The sequence below is a fragment of the Vicugna pacos genome, chromosome 8 (genome assembly GCF_048564905.1).
Source record: "Vicugna pacos chromosome 8, VicPac4, whole genome shotgun sequence".
NCBI lineage: Eukaryota > Metazoa > Chordata > Mammalia > Artiodactyla > Camelidae > Vicugna > Vicugna pacos.
Window position 1 is genome coordinate 36,527,103 of NC_132994.1, and position 20,157 is coordinate 36,547,259.

The 20,157-nt window shown below is 38.8% G+C and overlaps 1 protein-coding gene across 1 annotated transcript in view; it reads right to left on the minus strand.

Moving 5' to 3' along the window:
* Window positions 1-20,157, minus strand: part of LAMA4 (laminin subunit alpha 4) — a 142,096-nt gene that overhangs the window by 7,401 nt on the left and 114,538 nt on the right. The window contains exons 29-35 of the mRNA XM_031680130.2: window positions 19,182-19,315; window positions 18,094-18,258; window positions 15,984-16,137; window positions 4,680-4,867; window positions 3,264-3,453; window positions 2,341-2,496; window positions 913-1,072 (exon numbers count right to left, since the gene is read on the minus strand). Of these exons, the coding sequence (XP_031535990.1) occupies window positions 913-1,072; window positions 2,341-2,496; window positions 3,264-3,453; window positions 4,680-4,867; window positions 15,984-16,137; window positions 18,094-18,258; window positions 19,182-19,315 (1,147 nt within the window). The remainder of the gene's footprint in view (window positions 1-912; window positions 1,073-2,340; window positions 2,497-3,263; window positions 3,454-4,679; window positions 4,868-15,983; window positions 16,138-18,093; window positions 18,259-19,181; window positions 19,316-20,157) is intronic.

The window sequence follows — 20,157 nt, forward strand, 5'->3', positions numbered from 1 at the left end:
ATTAATTAATGTTTATGGAAAACATAAACTGTTCAGGTTGTTATGCTTTGCAAGCTAAGACTTTGAGTTCTTATCACTGAAGTTCAATAAAGGGCTGAGAAATGTGCCTGTAGGTATTTTAGTTGGGACAAAGGAGGAGAAAGGAAAGTAAAATCATTAGCTAGACAAAGAGAGGAAACACTGCCTCTGGTTATTCTGCTGGGCATGGGGGTGGTATAAGAAGGTGTACTTGGCTACACTGTAATGTCTTTATTCAGGGGATGTTGAGGGCAGGGAGCAGTGGTTTTGTACCCTTCTCCCATCTTCCTTCCCAGCACCTATCCTGCTGCCTTCTTCATAAATGGTTGCTCTATACAATGCTGCTGGAATGGAATGGATGGTGACTGTGTGGAGTCTGTTAGGATTTCCCTGGCATAGGGACTATCATACCAGAGGTATACAATAAAATTTTTGTTGAGTGAGAGAGTAATACTTGAGAAGAATAAAAATTCAGAAATAGTGCTGTTTGCTGGCACTGCTGGCAAGGGGCGGAAGTGGAACTTCCCTCAGTAGGGACAATGGGTGACGCTTAGAGGGAGCAGAGAAAGACTTAGAGAGTGAGGTGGCCAAGAGCCAACACAGATTAGACCATAGCACAGCATAGGCGATTCTAAAGGGGCCAAGGTGATCTGCATCCAGAGGCTTGGCAGCTGTGGAGAAGCTTTAGCTGGGAAAGCAAATGGGTGGGCATGTTACCGGTATCTAGTTTGGAGTGGTGGAAGGGGAGAAAGGTAGTCCTTATGGAAAGAGGGCACGTTCTAGGGCTGAGTAAGTTTGGCACTGTGGTTTTTAACTTTGGGCCTAATATCCCTGTTAGCTACCTCCAGGAAAGCAGTATTTCATGATTCATGTTTCAACATATGTAATTGTTACCTAGGACCACATATCCTCCTTCCGTTGAAAAGTATGTTCCTGTTTCCATTGGACCTTCAAAACAAGGAGTCACACTGAATGTCTGAGAAGCGGAGGTGATGGAGGCCCCATTGAGCTGGAGACTGCTGAGACAGCCACTGAAACTGTAGACTGAGTTTATCTGAGAGAAGAAGACATTTCTTAAAATCCATTTCTCAACACTAACAGATGCACCAAAGGGAAACAAAATGAAGGGATTTGAGTCCTGAGAGAAATCAAGTAATTTCTCGTTTTAATTATCTTAGCTGTCTGAATGATCAACAGTTTTCCAGGTAGTTGTTTTTAACTATTTTTCTGAAGCTGAAATTTTGTATTTGATGATGTCAACCTTCAGTAATTAAGTTATGAAAATGTTTACATTTTTCATCACAAGATAAATTGCAGCTGTGGTTTTCAAATGTAGTATTAGAAATGTCCTAGTTTATTTTTCTTCTAGAATGACAGCTGTGCCCTACTTCACCTAATGCTGATGAGGGCTAGCAAAGTTCTTAACTGTTAAGTCTACCATGGTTAAATAAACAGCAGAAAGCTTGCTTCATTAGCTGTTTTGTGGTTGAGCATTTATCATACCACAGGATGTGAAACATGGGCCACTTTAGACAACTGATTTCATACTGCTTTGGAAATCTTTCTTTTAAAGAGGTTATCATGGAATTGAGGCTTCTTACCTAAAATCTGATTAAACAAGAATATTTTCCTCTTTTTTGCTTTATTCACATATATTAGTGGGTCTTAGAAGTATATTAATTCTTTGTGATAAAGTCAAATCTGTTTTTATGTTAAGATAAATTTAGTCCTTTGATGCATTCCTTTATTGCTAAGTAATTTTTAAAGGTACAATATTTTAAACTTTTAAATTACAAAAAGAACTTTTTTTTTTTAAAACTATATCCTCACTTCTCCCCAGGGGTAACCACATTTCCTTGCACATTTACAAATAGTGCTTGTGTGTAAGAAATGAAAATGAGATCATAGTTTACATAATAGCCTGAAAGTCTTTTTTTTCCCACTTAATAATATGTAATGGAAAGACATGCTTTCTTTTGGGGGCTTTTGTTTTCACACTAGAAGTATGGGTACCTGCTGAACAAATGAGTATCTCCTTGATATGTAACTTTTCATGACAGTTTATACCTCTGAAATGTTTTTCATTTCACTCCTCCTTAGAATCAATCAAAAGATCACTCTGGGCTTTGGAATGCCACAGGGCAGACAGACAACTGCAGGACAATACTCATTTTGATATCCCATCTCCAGTCAAACTACTTTTTGCTTTTGCCAGTTTTAACATTTTACTTTTGCCAGTTTTCTAATTGTAAAATGGGGACTGGATTAAGTGATCTTCCAGCTCTAAAGGTCAGTGGCTCTACTTGATCACGCCTGGTTTACCTGGACATTTTTCGCAGCCCTTCCAGGAGCCACACCTCCCAAATAAATAGGACCCTTGATTTTCCAGGCAGCTCCAGTAGGAGGAAGACTTTCTTCTAGGACTCGAAGACCATCAATTATCAGTCGGCCGCTGCTCTTTTCCCGAGTAAATATCACCTGGATGGAGAGAACGAAAATAGTGCATCTCTAGTACATCCCCAAATTAGGGGGAAGGTTGTGTTGCCTCTCCTCCTAACTTTGCTATAGCAATTTATACCTCTACAGAAGTTTTTAAAAAAGTGGTCCTTTCTCTGAAGGTCAAGAGTTTGTCTCTTTAAAGCTTGATTTAAAGTTACAGACTTAAAGTTCTGAATACAGCTTGTATTCAGCAGAGTTCTCTATGAAGCTCTCCCCAGCTGGCCAGCCCACATGCCCTCTCTCCTAAATTTATCACAATTGTAATGCAGCTGACATTGTATACTCTTTTCATTACATACACACTGATTTGCTTCAATATTTAGGCAATTCTCTCTGTTATATTCTGTCTTCTTAACAGATTTATTCTTTGTACATTCCATACTTTAGTCCATAAAAGACATGCAGCAATCATTGAAAATTTAGACATTATAGGCAATGGGGGAAAAGATTCAGTCAAGTGAAAAGTCCTTATAAACCAAACTTCAGATTATGCTGGCCGTTGATTATTTGTTTAAAATAATTGCACTAGAAAAAGCTGATCTGTCAAAAAAAATACTCAGACGTATCTCTTAAGATAATATGCTTCAACATTTTTATAACGAATTGAAGTTTTTGAAACTGAACTCTGAACATATAGTAACAGAATTTTTTAAATGGATGTTTCTGGAGAAACCATTAGTGTGGTATTAGTTCATTTGACAATGGTGGACATTTGCTGGTAATAATATTCTCTGCCTTCAACTTACATCATGCCACAATCCATCATTGTATTTCTCTTGGCTTCTAATCTTCAGTTTCTTATGGCCAACATTAAACATGAAAACCAAGCGGCCGTGGGCTAAGAATAGAGTCATGAAGTCATTCTCTTCTTGATCTGAGACATAGAAAATCATCCCATGGGAGGAGCGTGTTTTCAGACGAATGGAAAACTGAGATCTGGTAAATGAGAAGAAAAAGCTTACTACCTCAGATGAGGCTGAGGGTGATCTCTAACTTCCCAAGGCAAAAGAGTGTGAGGAAAAATAAATAAGTAGCCATCCTATCTAATCCCAAGCACCATTACTTTTAATTCTCCCTTAGTATTATTAGTGAACATTGGGTAAGCACTGCTAGTTCTCTACTTTCTCATACAACAGAGATACATCCCACGTTTATGAAAGTGTTGTTTCAGTTAAGGATCGTTATCATGTCTCGCTTTGAAAATATGGTTGCAGTTAGTTTAGTAAAAATCTTTACGTTAAGAAAGTTTCATGTGGACAAAATACGAGTAAGTAATTAATATGCATATATCAGTTTGCATAGAAAAATATGATTTGTGTACTATCTAAAATACAGATTCGATTTTCTGCTAGTAGAAATTAATCAATGGATATCACATGCTAAAAACAGCTACAATGTGTAGAAATTAAATAAAAATTTCTAGCAATTTAGCTCCAGGCCACAGATAAGATACATTTATTAGGCTAATTTCCAGTTTGATTAATTCTAAATTTTTCCTGGAGAACACAAAATACTGCTTCTGCCTATGAGGTAAATAGCAAATCAGAAGGTGTTAGGGGTTTCTTTTTGAATGGCCTGCCTGTATAAATGTTTGAAAGAGCTATGTAAGACCTATGTAAGAATGCTGGGGTTCTAACACTTTAAAAAGAAATCTTCAATAATACTAAGTAATCTGGAGATTTGTGAAATACCAGGAAGAGGTAATAGACAGATTTTAGAGATAATTTGAGGGCCAGTAGAGCTATAAGCACACTTGTATCTTCACTGTCTTTCCTTATTAACCTTCCAGCAGTTCAGATACATTCCCACTTACCACAATCTGAAAGCAATTTGTATGGGGGAGGGAAGGTGACAGCAAGGTTATATGATGAGTCATTCATTTGAAACCTACCCCATCTTCCTTCCTTTGTCTTTTCTTTTTGATAAAATACAGCAAACTCCTAGGAGAATGCTGTTTTATGCACCTTACTTTTGGGAAGAAAGTCACAGAGACCATTATTTATTGGACAGTATGAATCGTGTACTACTTAGTATTTGCTTTGATGATAAAGAATACAATTAAGGTGGCACAGAAAGATTACAGAGAAAAGATGACATATGGCAAAGAAGGATGAAGCCCAGCCACGGCATTAAATTTCTGAAAGGACAGTGTGTTACTTTACTTTTCACCAAAATCTCCTTTTAAGTGTTCAAATTCTTGGCGGCTGTTGGCTGTTCCTCCATACTGGTAGGCATGCTCTATTGCTCTAGGGCTGTTGGAAAGGTGGCAATGAGAATCTCTTGGAACATTCCTCTCTAGGAATTTCAGGCCAGCAGGATCCCATGAAGGAGCATCTTTACTTTTCTCTCCCTATCAGAATACGAAATGAATCATTTAAGTGATAAAACTGACATATTAGTAGCAAAAATTCATTTTTGATTTTCTTAATCACTAATAATAATAATAATAAATTAAGAGGATAGTATTTGTTCATTTTCCATTCATGAAATTTTAGGCCTCTCTCTTCCCACCCTCTGCCACTGAAAGGGAGCAGGACCCTGTGAAACTCCCACCCACCCGTGCCTCTTATTTATAGAAAAGCTGAAGCCTCCAGGCCTCCCTAAATCTTAGAAGAGTGGTCTCGTGCAGTTGATTAAGGCTAATCTCCAGGCATTGGGGAATGGCAGTGCCTCTGACCACGTATCTCAACGATTAACTGAGATTACTCCCCGATTTCCCTTTAAAACTTGGCTGAGCAGAATCTTAGGAGATGGTTTTTTGGGGGGGATGCTGGGTCCACCAAATCGTAGCCATTCTGGTTAAAAGTAACTTTCCTTCTTGTTACCAAGGCTGCTGCCCCCAGGATCAAACCCCTGCCCCTCCCTAGACTAGAAACCGATTACTATTATCTAAGTCTCAGGAGGCAGCTACTGAGAAGAAACAAGAACTGGTTAGAAACCAGAGTCCAAGAGGGTGAGGGATTTGACTTCCAGTGGACTTTGAGCCTCATTATACACTCACTGTAATGTATTAACACGCTAAATGACACACCCACCAGGGCCATGACAGTTGACGATTGCCATGACAACAACCGGAAAAGCCCACATAAGGACTGAAAAACTCAAACAAGGACTGATTGGCTCTATCACACCCAGAAGGAGGACTTGATGGCAGAAGTCTCTCATAAAAGTCCACATGGCCAGACCTGGGCAGGAGTTTTCTCTACTGGCCGCTCGGGCACCTCTTCTTCTCTGGAGTGATTTTCTTTCCTTCTTCCTGTTCTAGCACTTTCTTTCCTTCGTTTTCCTTTTTTTGAGAAATAAAAGCAGTTTCACTCTGTCCCTCTGCCTCAGCTGTGAATTCTTTTCAGCCAGCAGGCAAGGACCCATATTTTGATGGGCCTCCTAATTTGGGGGTCTCACTACTGGCTAACACCACCACAGGCAAACATTAGCAGTGGCTGCAGCAGTAACAACAGCAACAAACAACAACAGAAGATGTTAACAAACCCGAAATTCTAGTCTGTGACAGTAAAGCAGAGTCGAACTGAAGCTCTAGAGATAAGTGCTCTGCCATTGAAATTAAATGCACATCTTAACCAATGGTAAAAAATGAAAAAGTTGGCAATAAAATAACCTTCAGAGACTCAATCAACTAATAAGTTCCTCATACCATAGGCAACAATATCACTTTACTATACATATTATTTACACATGACGTATAAAAAGTTCACACCCTTAGGAACATCTTCAAAATATTTAAGAATATTTTTGGTGATAAGATCTGTAGCAAACTTTTATGTGACAGGATACAGAAGGATTTTTAAAAATTATCTTGTGCTCTTAAAACTGTATTACTCATTTTAAAATTTAGAGTTGTGAAACTAAAGACTAATATTTAATGGTTATTTAATCCATTTCTGAAGCAAAAGTAAGTGCAAGTAAATCTGAGCATTCAGTCATTTGCTCATTGACTGAAGCAAATTTTATTGAGCACTTAGTAGGTAGGAGTGAAGGGGGAAGAAATCAATGTTTCTGCGTGCCTTCTATGGGCAATGTGCGGTGGGGAATAGAAAGTTGAGTGAGAAATGATTCTTGGTTTTTAAGAAACTGAAAACTGATTTGGAGGAGTAGGTTTCTGCACAGCAAACTGGAAGACAGGTTGTTGCCAGACAGAAAGGACCTTAGATGATTTGGTAGAGGATGGGGTTTATTTTTTAGGTGATGAGGAGCCATACAATTTTGAAAAGCAGGGAGCGCCCTGCTCTGACCCACTTAGGAAGAAAGCTTGCCACAATGCTAGGGCAGAGAGAGAGGAAATATTTGGAGGTAGGGAGAGCTGGAGAACACAGCAGGAGTCAGGATGAGATACAGAATTAGAGGGGAAAGGACAATTTCTTGTTCAGGATTACTGAATGAACACACATACTTAATTTTCTCCTTCCCTAATTCTCACTGAAGTGTCCAAAGAACTATACACATAAAAATAAATCCACAGTAGTCCTGGAAATCTAGGAGGGTTTTTACTAGCAGAACAAAGCAGTGTGGAATTTCCAGAAGATAATAATACAGATTGACAATAAACTTCAATCTCATATGGGCAAAAGATAAGACCTCCATAAAAATCAGTGTTCCAGGCAAATTCCAGAATTACCCTCCAAATCCAAGTACAGTGGGCAGAGGGCAGACCAGCTCTGCCAGGGCCCTGCTCTCAGGGCAGTGGCTCCCACAGTCGGGTTCTGGCAGTGGAGACTCTCTCACTGGTGGTTAGATTGGAGAAAGTGAAGTGGTGCACAGAGACTCACTCATTCTAAACAAAAGTCCACCTGGTTCTACCATCACTTCTTCCCTTCCTCACATAGCTGTCAGGACTAGAACCTGATTCGTTGCTTCAGAAGTAAGGTTTCTCTCTTGAATGGAAGAAATACACCTAGTCACCAATGTGTTTTTGGCCCAGGCTCTCACCTATAAATAATGGCCATAGCTTTATGGATGGTCAGAATGGGTTGGAGTGGGGATTTGGGGAGACTCTTTTCCTTTAACTTATCTTAGGAAATTTCCGCTGACTCCACACTGTATTCCAACGCTAGTGGAGTAACAGGCCTTATAACGGGAGATGTGATCACCTTTGTCTCATTGAGGGACAAAGCTGGCAATGCTTTGCACGTGGCCTGGAGGGTGGGGGTGAGAGATTGGTGGGGTTAGGGGACTTTCCCCAACTCTGGCTGTTTCTCATTCTCTCTGTTCCTATGGAGAGGCTCTCACTTTTCTCAACTAGTGCATCCATTTAGCTGTGAGAGGAGAGCAACAGTGAGTTAGACTACAGGGGCTCAGCAAAGTATGGCTTGTTGGACCACGAGTCTCAATTTACCAGCCCTGCCTTTCTCTGCTTCAGTGTGGGAATATATGGACTAGGACCTGTCTCTTGTCTGCTGCAAAAATTAATAAAATTTACATATGGCAACCAAATACTCTAAATCCTCTGTGAATATATGCTCTGAATGACAATAAGAAAGAAAAGTAATAATTTAATCAATTACTTTGCTACCATATAACACAGAGACTCAGTTTACTATACTAAAATGGGTATGTGTGTGCGGATTCCCACTGAACCCCACTGGACTTTGATTTTACCATTGTAATTTTTTTTTCTCTGAGGGTCTTTTAGTTGCAAACCAACTGGTGGTACCAATTTCAATTTAGCAAGGTTCTTTTGTTTCAGATTACAGCCAGACTGAGCTACTAAAGACAAAGAGGGTAATGTGTTATATGTTATAAGGATACAGGAGTATCTTCCACAATCCAAGAGAAAATAATACAGTGAGGTCCTACCAGGGGCAAGAATCAGAAACTGGAAGGCTGGGAAGAATCAAGGGACTCCTTTCCTGGATGTTTCTGGTATCTTAGCTTTGTTTTTCTCAGAGTGTTTGCTTTCATTCTTTTCTCTGCAGAACAGCTTTCTGCCTTTTTTCTCTTTCTATGAAACAGCTTTCTTTCTCTGTGCATGATTAACATAGAGCTCTTAGGTTTACATGTTTCCTATTCAAGGACTGGCTCAGACTCTGGGTTCTAAGTATCCAAGGAAGAGAACTTGAAAGTCCGGCTTAGTTCACATCATTTGCCCTGGTCCAATCATCTATATCCAGGCAGATGAGGTCACATACCTAAAATACGAGGCCTGCCTGGTGGGCAGGGAATCAGTTCTCAGAGAAGGGAGTGATTGGCTAGATACTCTAGAATGGTGTCTGTTACAATGTATCAAATGTTCATTATCACATTAAATACCAAATAAGAAACTACTTTCCCAAATAAATTCAAAAACATAAAAATTATGAAAAATTTTCAGGTTGGAACATAGGTGGTAAGACAGGTATTCTTATATACTCATGGGAGAATATAACTTGATGTTACCTTTTTGGAAAGTAATTTGCTTTGATCCTCTAGGACTATATCCTAAAGATGAATCAGCAATATGATCAAATATTAATGTATAATGATTTTCACCCATAAAAGGGAGAAAACTGGAAACAACTGAAAGACTATTAATGGTTAAATGAATTATAATAAATGCTACTGTAAAAATAAATTATTATAAGTTCAAATTGCTATAATTCAGCATTGATAAAAATTTAAACTAAAGGTCAGAAGTTTTTCTTCGTAGTTATTTAAGAAGCTATTGAGACATGAGTAAATACAAGAGATTAGCAAACACTGACATTCTAATTACCAAAATATATAAGTGAAATCTATAGTGATTCTGTATCTTCTTATTACAAAGTTGCATTTCTAAGCCTTTTTACCAAAAAGGCTAAGAGGTTTTCTAAAATTTTTTAGTTTGTGCTAACAGTTCCAAGGGCTGTTGATTGTAACCCTGAGACTGTGAATGTCTGTTAGGAAACTACACTTGATAGATTCATATAGAAATCTGTATTCATTTAAATGGATAAACTGTATTTGCTTTAGAAGGTTGATTTTCCTTATGAGCCGAAGATGTTAACCTGCTGCCTATGATCCACTGATCAGCACTCAAGGATAAACATTTTATCATTAATAAATGAAGGTGACAGTAAGATTCCATCAGAATTTCAGTCTACTCTGAAAAATCCTTCATAGTATCCTCTAGCAAAATCCTTCATAAAAGTCAATGAAATTATCTCTCTGCCTGAATGGCTTTAAAAAGTCTTCCATGTGAAACTTAGGAAGGGATCCTGAGAAACTACTGAGTTTTGGTTACACATGAACAAAATCATTTTATTAACATTGGTAAACAAATTATGTGTGAACAAAGAAGCTTCATGGAGATTCTAAAAAGTGGTCCACATAAGCTGAAATAAACAGGGAAGTATTCAAGAAAGAATGATCAGTGAGAACGATCTAAAATGAGGATCTAGTGGGGATGCTGCCCTCTTGCTGATGGTTCAGAAGCCTGCCTTGGAAGGAAATCAGATCTTCCCTTGAAAAGATTCTCAGCTTCACTAGCATTCAGGGAAATGGAAATTAAAATCACAGTGAGATGCTATATTTGTCCATTAGATTGGCTAAATCATAAAAATTTGGCCATATCCAGTGTTAGCAACTGTGAGGGACAACTGATTTTTTCTTTTTAAAAAATTTTTTATTCTTTTTCTTTTTCAATTTTGGGGGGAGGTAATTAGGTTTGTATTTATCTACCTTTAATAGAGGTACTAGGGATTGAACCTACGACCTCGTGCCTGCTAGGCACGCACTCTGCCACTGAGCTATACCTTCCTCCAATAGTCTTTCAAATGCTGTTTGTGAGAGTATAAATTAGTATTGCTTTAATATTGAAAATATATATTCACTAAGCCAAGCAATTCCTCTTTTAAGAATCAATCCTCCAGAAATACTCACAAGGCTTTATAAAGATTTAACAGTGAATATTCTATGCCAAGCACTGTGCTAAGAGCATTTCATGCATCAACTCATTTAATCCTTATAACAACCCTATGATGCAGAGAGCTAAATATTTACTGCATACCTATTATATACATTGTTCTAAACTCTTAGAATACATCAGTGAACAAAGAAGCTTGCATTCTAGCAGAGGAAACAGACAATAAATAATACCCATAATAAATAAATTCTATATATTTAAACGTGATAAGTGCTATGGAAAAAAGAACAGCTAGGAAAAGGTAAAGAAGGTTGGTAGTACTGGTGGAAGGCAGGAGGTGGTCTGGGGTATCAAATAGGAGCTAAGATATATAAACAGCTCATACGGTTTAACATCAAAAAAACCCAACCTGATTAAAAAATGGGCAGAGGAACTGAACAGACATCTTTCCAAAGAGGATATGCAGATGGCCAATAGGCATATGAAAAGATGCTCAATCTCTCTAATCATCAGGGAAATGCAAATCGAAATGACAATGAGATATCACCTCACACCTGTCAGAATGGCTGTCATCAAAAAGAACACAAACAACAAATACTGGCAAGGATATGGAGAAGAGGGAACTCCTGTACACCTTGGGTGGGAATGTAAATTGGTATAGCCACTGTGGAAAATAATACAGAGGTTTCTCAAAAAACTAAAAATAGAACTACCATATGACCCAGTAAGTCCACTCCTGGGTATATATCCAAAAAACCCAAAAACACTAATTGGGAAAGGTACATGCATCCCAATATTCATAGCAGAATTATTTACAATAGCCAAGTTATGGAAGCAACCTAAGTGTTCATCAACAGATGAATGGATAAAGAAGGTGTGGTGTATACACACACACACACACACACACACACACACACTGGAATACTACTTAGCCATAAAAAAGAATGACAATTTGCCATTTGCAGCAACATGGATGGACTTGGAGGGCATTATGCTAAGTCAGACAAAGAAGACAAATACTGAATAATATCACTTATATGTGGAATCTAAGAAATACAACAGACTAGTGAATATAACAAAAAAAGCAGACTTAGATATAGAGAACAAATTGGTGGTTACCAATGGGGAGATGGAAAAGGGAAGGGGCAAGATAGGGATTGGGGAACAGGAGGTACAACTATGGGTGTAAAATAGGCTTAAGGATGTATTATTGTACAACACAGGGACTGTAGCTAGTATTTTATAATAACTAAAAAGGGAGTATAAATGGGGACTATAGCCAATATTTTATAATAACTAAAAAGGAAGTACAACCTTTAAAATTAGTGAATCACTATATTGTACATCTGTAACATATAGCATTGCACAGCAACTACATTTCAATTAAAAAAATAAATTAAATAAAATCGGGGTTAAGGTCAGCCTCAATGAGCAGGTAAGAGTTGGGCAATGAACACAAGTCCTATTTTCAATTTCCCTGTACACCGGTTAGCTCTGCTGTCATAGCAGCCTACCTCTACCTCTTTTAACATCCATTCTGAGAATGTGCGTCATTAACTATGATGCAGGAGGAGTTGTCCATGCAGACATTAGGGGAAGAATGGTCCAGGTAAAAGGAAAGCTCAAGTGAGGATCTTAAGGCAGGAGTGCATGTGGCCTGCTTTAGAACCAGCCAGGAGACCAGTGGGAGGAGAAGAGCAAGTAAGGGAAAGAGGCCTGGAATATATAGGACTTTTAATGACATTGTAGTGACTTCAGTATTTACTCTGAGTGCAGTGGGGGACCACTTTGAGTAGAGGAGTAATATGATATGGCATATTTATAAGGATCTGGTTGTTGTGCTGAGAATATACTTTTGGTGAACAAGGTAGAAGCCGGGAGGCCTGTTAAGAGGCTATTACAGTAATTCAGATTATTGGGAAATGATGATGGCTTGGATCAGGATGGGAACACTGGTATCTGAGTGCATTGTTAACATTGGACCAGGAAGGAGTAGGGATGGTTAGACTGAAAGAATGAGAAGGAATTAAGACTTTCATTTGTAATGAAGGCAAATACTATACATGCTAAGAGTAAATGAATGAGAAAGAATAGTCGTCAGTGAATGCAACTTGACTCAAGATTTTGGGGAAGAGAAGCAAGATGGCGGAGTAGAAGGACGCTTGTAGCTCACTCTCTCCCACAAATACACCAAAACTCACATCTACGGACCTAGTCAGCCAACCAGAGCACCTGTAGAACTCCGATAGAACATCGCCCTCTTCAAAAGACAAAGAAGCCAAAAATCTAGTAGGAGAAAAGGAAAAGAGAAAGAAGAAAAAGCAAAGTAGTGTGAGATCGATCCCGCAGGGAGGGAGTGGCAAAGGACGACTGGCACTCGTTCGCTGGATCCTCCTCCTCCAATGGAGAGGCCAGCGGGATGGAAGCGGAGCCTCCGAGGCTCAGATCTACCCCAAGCACCCCTTGACCGACAGAACTGAGTTAAATGGGCACAAAGGGTCTCTGCGACACCCAGCCTGAGATGCGAGCCGGCAGCTGGGGGCCAGGACAGGCTGCCCAAGCCAGGCAGAGGACTGGGGCGGCTGCACTGAGGCAGCCCCGGGGACTGCAGTGGGCTGCGTGCCGTGGCTGGGAGGGGATACAGAGCAGAATGACCTCGGTCCCCCATAAATTGCAAAAAAAGCAAAGCAACACGGCTGGTGTGCCCTGGGGCGATGGGCGCCGTTGCCTTTGTCTAACTCAGAACTGTGCTGCCATTACTGGCGCATCTCGTGAGAAGAGAGGTGGGGCTCAGCCAAAGCCGCCATCTCCTCCTGTGCACAGCGCCCAGGCGGGGTGGGGCTGAGGCCTGAGTCCACACCCGGGGGCTCCGCAACCTCCTGGGCAGGACTGAGACTTGTTTACAGCCTGAGGCAGATAGGATCTTTCTTCCCTGGCACCTTAGAGAACTTGCGCCGCCAAGACAAACAAGGAGCTGAGATTTGGCACAGAGCAGAGGAGGGGCCATTCTGTGGTCTTCCCCTAGCCCACCTTCAGAGTGCTGACCCGAGGCACAGCGGGCAGCTGCACAGAGCAGTGGAGCAACTGGCGCCAGGAGAGGGCAGGTGGCCACCCCCCTTCCTGGCAGGAATGCAGCACCTGACCTCAGTGCTGGGAGGGGGTGCGATCCACCCACCTACCTCCCCCAAGTGCAGCATCTGACTGCGGCATCGGGAGGGGGAGTGACCCGCCTGCCCACCGGGTAAGAGCTCAGCTCCTGACCCAGTGTTAGGAGGGGGCGCGATCTGCTAGCTGACAGCAGCACAGAGGAGGGCGCCAACAGAGGGCCTCTGGAAACAGCAAGCTGAGTTCATGAAACAGGGTGAAGACACAAAGACCTCTCGATAAAATCATTAAGAGCATCCGTCTCCAGGAGAACTAGGTAACTGATACTCCTTAAGCCACGGTGCCAGAGAGATATGAGCAATATGAAGAAGCAGAGGAACCACTCCCAATTAAAAGATCAAGAGAAATCCCCTGAAAGCACGATCAAGGAAATAGACATTGATGGCCTACTAGATCAAGATTTCAAAAAAGGAGTGATCAAAGTACTGAAGGAACTAAAAGAAATAGTGTTTAGAGATATAAAATATGTCAAAAATGAAATAGAAGCTATAAAGAAGAACCAAGTAGAATTAGTAAACTCATTTGCTGAGATGAGAGCTGACCTAAAGGCTGTACAAAGCAGGCTAGATAATGCAGAGGAACGAATAAGTGACCTAAAAGATAGGATAACAGAAAGCACCCAATGAGAACAGCTGAGAGAAAAACAAATAAAAACAATGAAAACAATATAAGGGACCTATGGGATAATATAAAGCATGCCAATCTACGCATAATAGGAGTTCCAGAAGGGGAATAAAGAACAAAGGGGATTGAAAAGGTATTGAAAGAAATCATGATGGAAAACTTCCCAAACCTAAAGGAATCAGATATCCAAGTACAGGAGGCTTAGAGGGTCCCAAACAGGAAGATCCCAAACAGACCACACCAAGACATATCATAATCAAGATGGCCAGAGTCAAGGATAAAGAAATGATCTTAAAAGCAGCAAGAGAAAAACAAAGAGTGAGTTACAAGGGAACCCCCATAAGGCTCTCAGATGATTTCTTGACACAAACACTACAGGCCAGAAGGGAGTGGCAAGATATATTCAAAGTCCTGAATGAAAAAAAGATGCAGCCTAGGATACTCTATCCAGCAAGGCTATCCTTTAAAATAGAAGGAGAGATAAAAAACTTCACAGACAAGGAAAAACTAAGAGTTTAGCAACACTAAACCCATGCTAAAAGAAATATTGACAGGTCTGCTCTAAACAGAAAAGAAGCAGGATGCTACAAAAATGAGAAACTCATAACTGGAAAGGAGATAACTGCCATGACTTACAAAAAGAATAAACACAAAATTGTAAAAGAAGGCATCTAAATCATTAAGAGCGGGAGAGGGAAGCAAGGAAAGCCACTGTGGAAAACAGTATGGAGATTCCTCAAAAGACTAGGAATAGACTTATCATAGGACCCAGGAATCCCGCTCCTGGGCGTATATCCAGAAGGAACTCTACTTCAAAATGACACCTGCACCCCAATGTTCATAGCAGCACTATCTACAATAGTCAAGACATGGAAACAGCCTAAATGTCCATCAACAGATGACTGGATAAAGAAGAGGTGGTATATTTATACAATGGAATACTATTCAGCCACAAAAACCGACAACATAATGACATTTGCAGCAACATGGATGTTCCTGGAGAATGTCATTCTAAGTGAAGTAAGCCAGAAAGAGAAAGAAAAATACCATATGAGATCGCTTATATGTGGAATTTAAAATAAAAAACCAAAACAAACAAAACATAAATACAAAACAGAAACAGATTCATAGACATAGAATACAAACTTGTGGTTGCCAAGGGGGTAGGGGGTGGGAAGGGACAGACTGGGATTTTGAAATGCAGAATAGATAAACAAGATTATACTGTATAGCACAGGGAAAAATATACAAGATCTTGTGGTAGCTCACAGAGAAAAAAATGTGACAATGAATATATGTATGTTCATGTATAACTGAAAAATTGTGCTCTTCACTGGAATTTGACACAACATTGTAAAATAACTATTACTCAATAAAAAAATGTAAAAAAAAATTTTGATGGTAAGTGGCTCTAGTTGATGCCACAGATCAACTGTGCAATTGAGCGGTTAAAATGAAGGAGGGGAAAACGAGGCGAGATCAGAAACTAATAATTTCCATTATTGTGACAGAAACCTTAGATTGTTACATGAAAACAAATGATACTAGAGAATTACTGTGGTAAACAATGTATGTTATATATGCAAATTGTTAAGTAGAGAGCAATTTTAACAACTGTAACGGAAAGTAGTTGGAAGTTTCGGTAAAAGCTGATTCAATTTGTTTCTTTGGGAACAGGAACTGATGCAACAAATCTGGTAAACTGCAATATCTGATACTTCAGGAATCCTATATTTTATATGTAGACAAGTTGCAAAAGAGAGTAAATTCTATAAAGCATCAGTGTCATTGTGTGCATGGAATACAAGGGCAATTAAGAAGTTGTCACAGCATTATCTTTTACCTTTCTATTCTGACTTGTTTTAGGTTTTGAGGAATTTCTTCCTTTTTTGTGAAGGAGAAACAATGGTGAAGACTCAATGGGACATTCATACAGAGAAGTGTGGACCTTTTCAGAATACCGCTGGAAATCTTCAACCTCCACATCTCTGTCCAACCTGTGTTTGTAACAGAGGAAAGAAAAACCTTAAAAAATATTGTTCAGAATTACATGATGAAAACTATGGAAGTCAAAGAACTTAAGCATTTAAATTGTGTGTGTGTGTGTGTGTGTGTGTGTGTGTGATGGGCCTTTATCCATCAACCACTGTCTTAATCATAACCCTTTAAATAATCATTTAACCAATTAACCAATAACTCTGTGCCTGGCACCAGCACATTCTGACAGATGAACATGTTTGCCCTCACTACTCTCTGGATGATTAGAACCTCCTCTGTGTTACTTAATCTGTATTCAATTCCTGTCTTGCTTGTTCTTGTACTTAGGAGGCCCTCACTGTCTTTGTTAAGGAGAAAACAAAAAGGCAGCCTACTGAATGAGGGAAGATATGTGTAAGCAATCTATCCAATAGGAGATTAATGTCCACAGTATATAAAGAACTCATACAATTCAACATGATAAAATCCTATTAAAACATGGGCAGAGGACCTAAATAGACATTTTTCCAGTGAAAACATACAGATGGCCAAAAGGCACATGAAAAGATGCTTAACATCACTAATCATCAGGGAAATGCAAATCAAAACAACAAAGTTGGGGGGTCGGTATAGCTCACTGTTAGAGCACATGCTTAATTAGCATGCACGAGGTCCTGGGTTCAATCCTCAATACCTCCATTTAAAAAGCAAATAAACAAAAAACTACAAAAAGATACCACAAATGTCAGAATGGCTATCATCAAAAAGACAACAAATAAAAAGTGTTGGTGAGGATATGAAGAAAAGGGAACCCTTGTGCATTGTTGGTGGGAATGTAAATTGGTGCAGACACTATGGAAAACAGTATGGAGGTTCCTCAAAAAATTGAAAACAGAATTGCCATATGACTTCTACTCCTGGGTGCTTACCTGAAGAAAAAAAAAACACTAATTCAAAAAGGTATATGGTACCCCACCATGTTCACTGTAGCACTGTTTACAATTGCCAAGATATGGAAGCAACCTAAGTACTGATCTATAGATGAATGGGTAAAGATGTAGTGTTTATACATACTTATAAAACAGAATATTACTCAGCCATAAAAAATGAAGCCTTGCCATTTGTGATATGGATCTAGAGGGTATTATGCTAAATGAAATGAGTCAGACAGAGAAAGACAAATACCATACGTGAAATCTAAAAAACAAAACAAACAAAATGAAAATAGACTTACGGGTACAGAGAACAAGTGGGTGGCTGCCAAAGGAGAGAGGATGGGTGTGAAATTGGTGAAAGGAATTAAGAGGTAAAAACCTCCGGTTATAAAATAAATAAGCCACGGGTGTATAATACACAGCATAAGGAATATAATTGATAACATTTTATTAACTTTGTATGGGGACAGATGGTTACTAGACTTATCTTGGTGAATATTTCACAATATATGCAAATGTCAAATCACTACATAGTACACCTGAAACTAACATAATATTGTACATCAACTGAATTTCAATAAAAGAAAAATAATGAAAAAATAAAGTCATGCATTAAATTAAAAAGACTTTCTTAAACCTCTAAAAATGATTTGGGTATGTTGCTCTGTACTATACCATTGATAATAAGTACAGAAATATTGCATTTAATATTTATAGCTTGCTGTATGCCAGGTTCTTTATGCATATTATCTCATTTTAATCCTCATAACAAGTCTACAATGCAGGCCTCATTTTTATCTGCATTTTGCAGGTGAAGAAACAAAGGCTTGCTTAGCCAATGTCATACAGAAATTAAAAGGCAAAAAATCTACACACAAACCCAAGGGTGTCAGTTTTTTCAAGCACATGCAAGCTTTCAATTACTACCCTCCAATGCCTCTGCTAAATTTCATAGTTTGCAGTTTTAATTAGGTAAACATTTTCGTTACTGACTTGATCTTTATCAATCATGCAGATTTATTAATAATAAAAATATTATACCTGGTAAAGTAGGCATTACTTATACAGCCGGTGAAATTAGCATACTGGGGAGTGATGGGTGAGCCACCAAAGTAGAACTTCTTTTCACCCGCCTGTGTCTGTTCCACTTTCCCTTTGGTAGGGTTCTTACTCCCAAGTCTGCTTTTATCTACTATCAATTCATATCTATAAAGGAAAAAGCATCTTTTACACACTACACAGCTAATGACATTTCACTATGAGTTCCATTTCAGGTTGCAGGATTTCTCATGGAATGGAAATGGAACATTTGGTTAATGACAAGATAACAAGTTGCCAGACTCTTCATGAGGCTGGGGATAAAATGGTGAATATTTCTATATGCAGAAAAGACTCTCCAAACTGGAATTTAAACCCATAGAAACAAGAAGTTCTGACAACTAGTCATTAGCAATATTTTTTTTTTGGATGTGAAAAGATCAGAACTTAAAACATGGTAATCATTTAATCACATTTGTGGGAAACTATTTTCATTGTAAAGCATATTGAATAGTTTTGATTTGATTGGAAATGGAATCTAGAAAAGACCTATTAATGTTTTCTTTTTCTTTTAATGGCAAGGTTCCGCAGAACTGGACATGCAATAGCCAGCAGTCGACAACAGAAATTTCTTTTTCCAAAATAATGTTCTTTTTATAAAAAAGAAATTCAGTATTATATATTTTAAAGATAAAATTAGAGCTTTTAAAATGTGGCCATAAATGTAGCGTTCTTAACTGTTTAATTAAAATCTAATGAAACCAATATTGGCTGAGCTCCTTCTATGCACAAAACACCACACTCCATTCGGTAAGTGCTATGTGTAGGTACTTCCATCAAGGAGATTACAGCCTATGGGTTGATTGGAAAAAACTTTACATTCATGTTAAGTAATATATAGTGATTTATCTGGTATGTCTTAAAAACTAATAGCATTTTTTTTAAAAGAAGGTAAGTTGTTCCTTCTACCATTTTTTTTTAAACACTAGAAAAGTTATAGGGTAGTCTATTATTCATCATGGTCATTTGATGGAATCTCACTCTACGGATAAAGCCATCTGGTGGAAAGAGCATAAAGTGAGGAGCTGTACCTGGCCGGGGACACAGAGGTAATGATGAAGTGGGACAGCCCGTCATTGTACTGCTTATCTGCCGACTGCACCTTGATTCCCTTTACATCCATGATCACGGTGCCATTAGCCAGTGAAATGGAGAACATGTCTGCCTGGAATGCAAACACAGGTTTTTAAGTAGGGAGGTCAGGGATCCAAAAGATGGACACATTTTCAACATTCACTTAACAGGATGGCTTCAAGGAATTTCCAGGGTGTAGGAAGTTTGCTTGTAAAATAATTTCTATAAACAATAACAACAAAATACTCTATTGCTTGTATTGGTATTGCCTATAAAATTAAATACATGTCAATAGAAAGAGGAATATCCTGTATTTTGAACTAAAAACTTCTGGTGATTTTGTCATGCTGAGAGATATTACCCCAGTGCCAGTTACTTTCCTAACTCAGGCATTTCTACTCTGTCATCAGTCTCACTTTTGAAGAGGCAATATTTGAATCTCCTGATGTAACTAGATGCCTAGGTAAGGGTTAACTCGCTACTATGGCTTTTAAAATGAGTCACTTTTCATCTACAGAGGCAGAAAAGAAATTAAAAAAACAGCAAAGGCTAACATCTCTTTTTCTGAATTTGCTTATTGCTTGTTTGAAAATATTGGCAAAATGATAATCTTGCTTCTCCTCCCTTACATGGACACCAACCTCTTCAGTTAGCCCTCAACGTAACTACTTTTTGTGGACCAAAAGTGTTATTTAGCTAACCATGGTCATCTGAGGCAGATTTGGTGGCAGAGGTCCTACAGAATGCAAATGCTTTGGGTACATTCTCACAGATGCTACTGATTTAAATTGGATATAAAAGTGACAGACACAAGGTAATAAGTAGGAAAAATAAAAGCTGCTTTTATAAATTATATTATGACCTGGTCCATCAGTGTATATATTGGTGATGACCTTTCCAGAGATAAATCAGTTGGATCTTAACTGATAAATC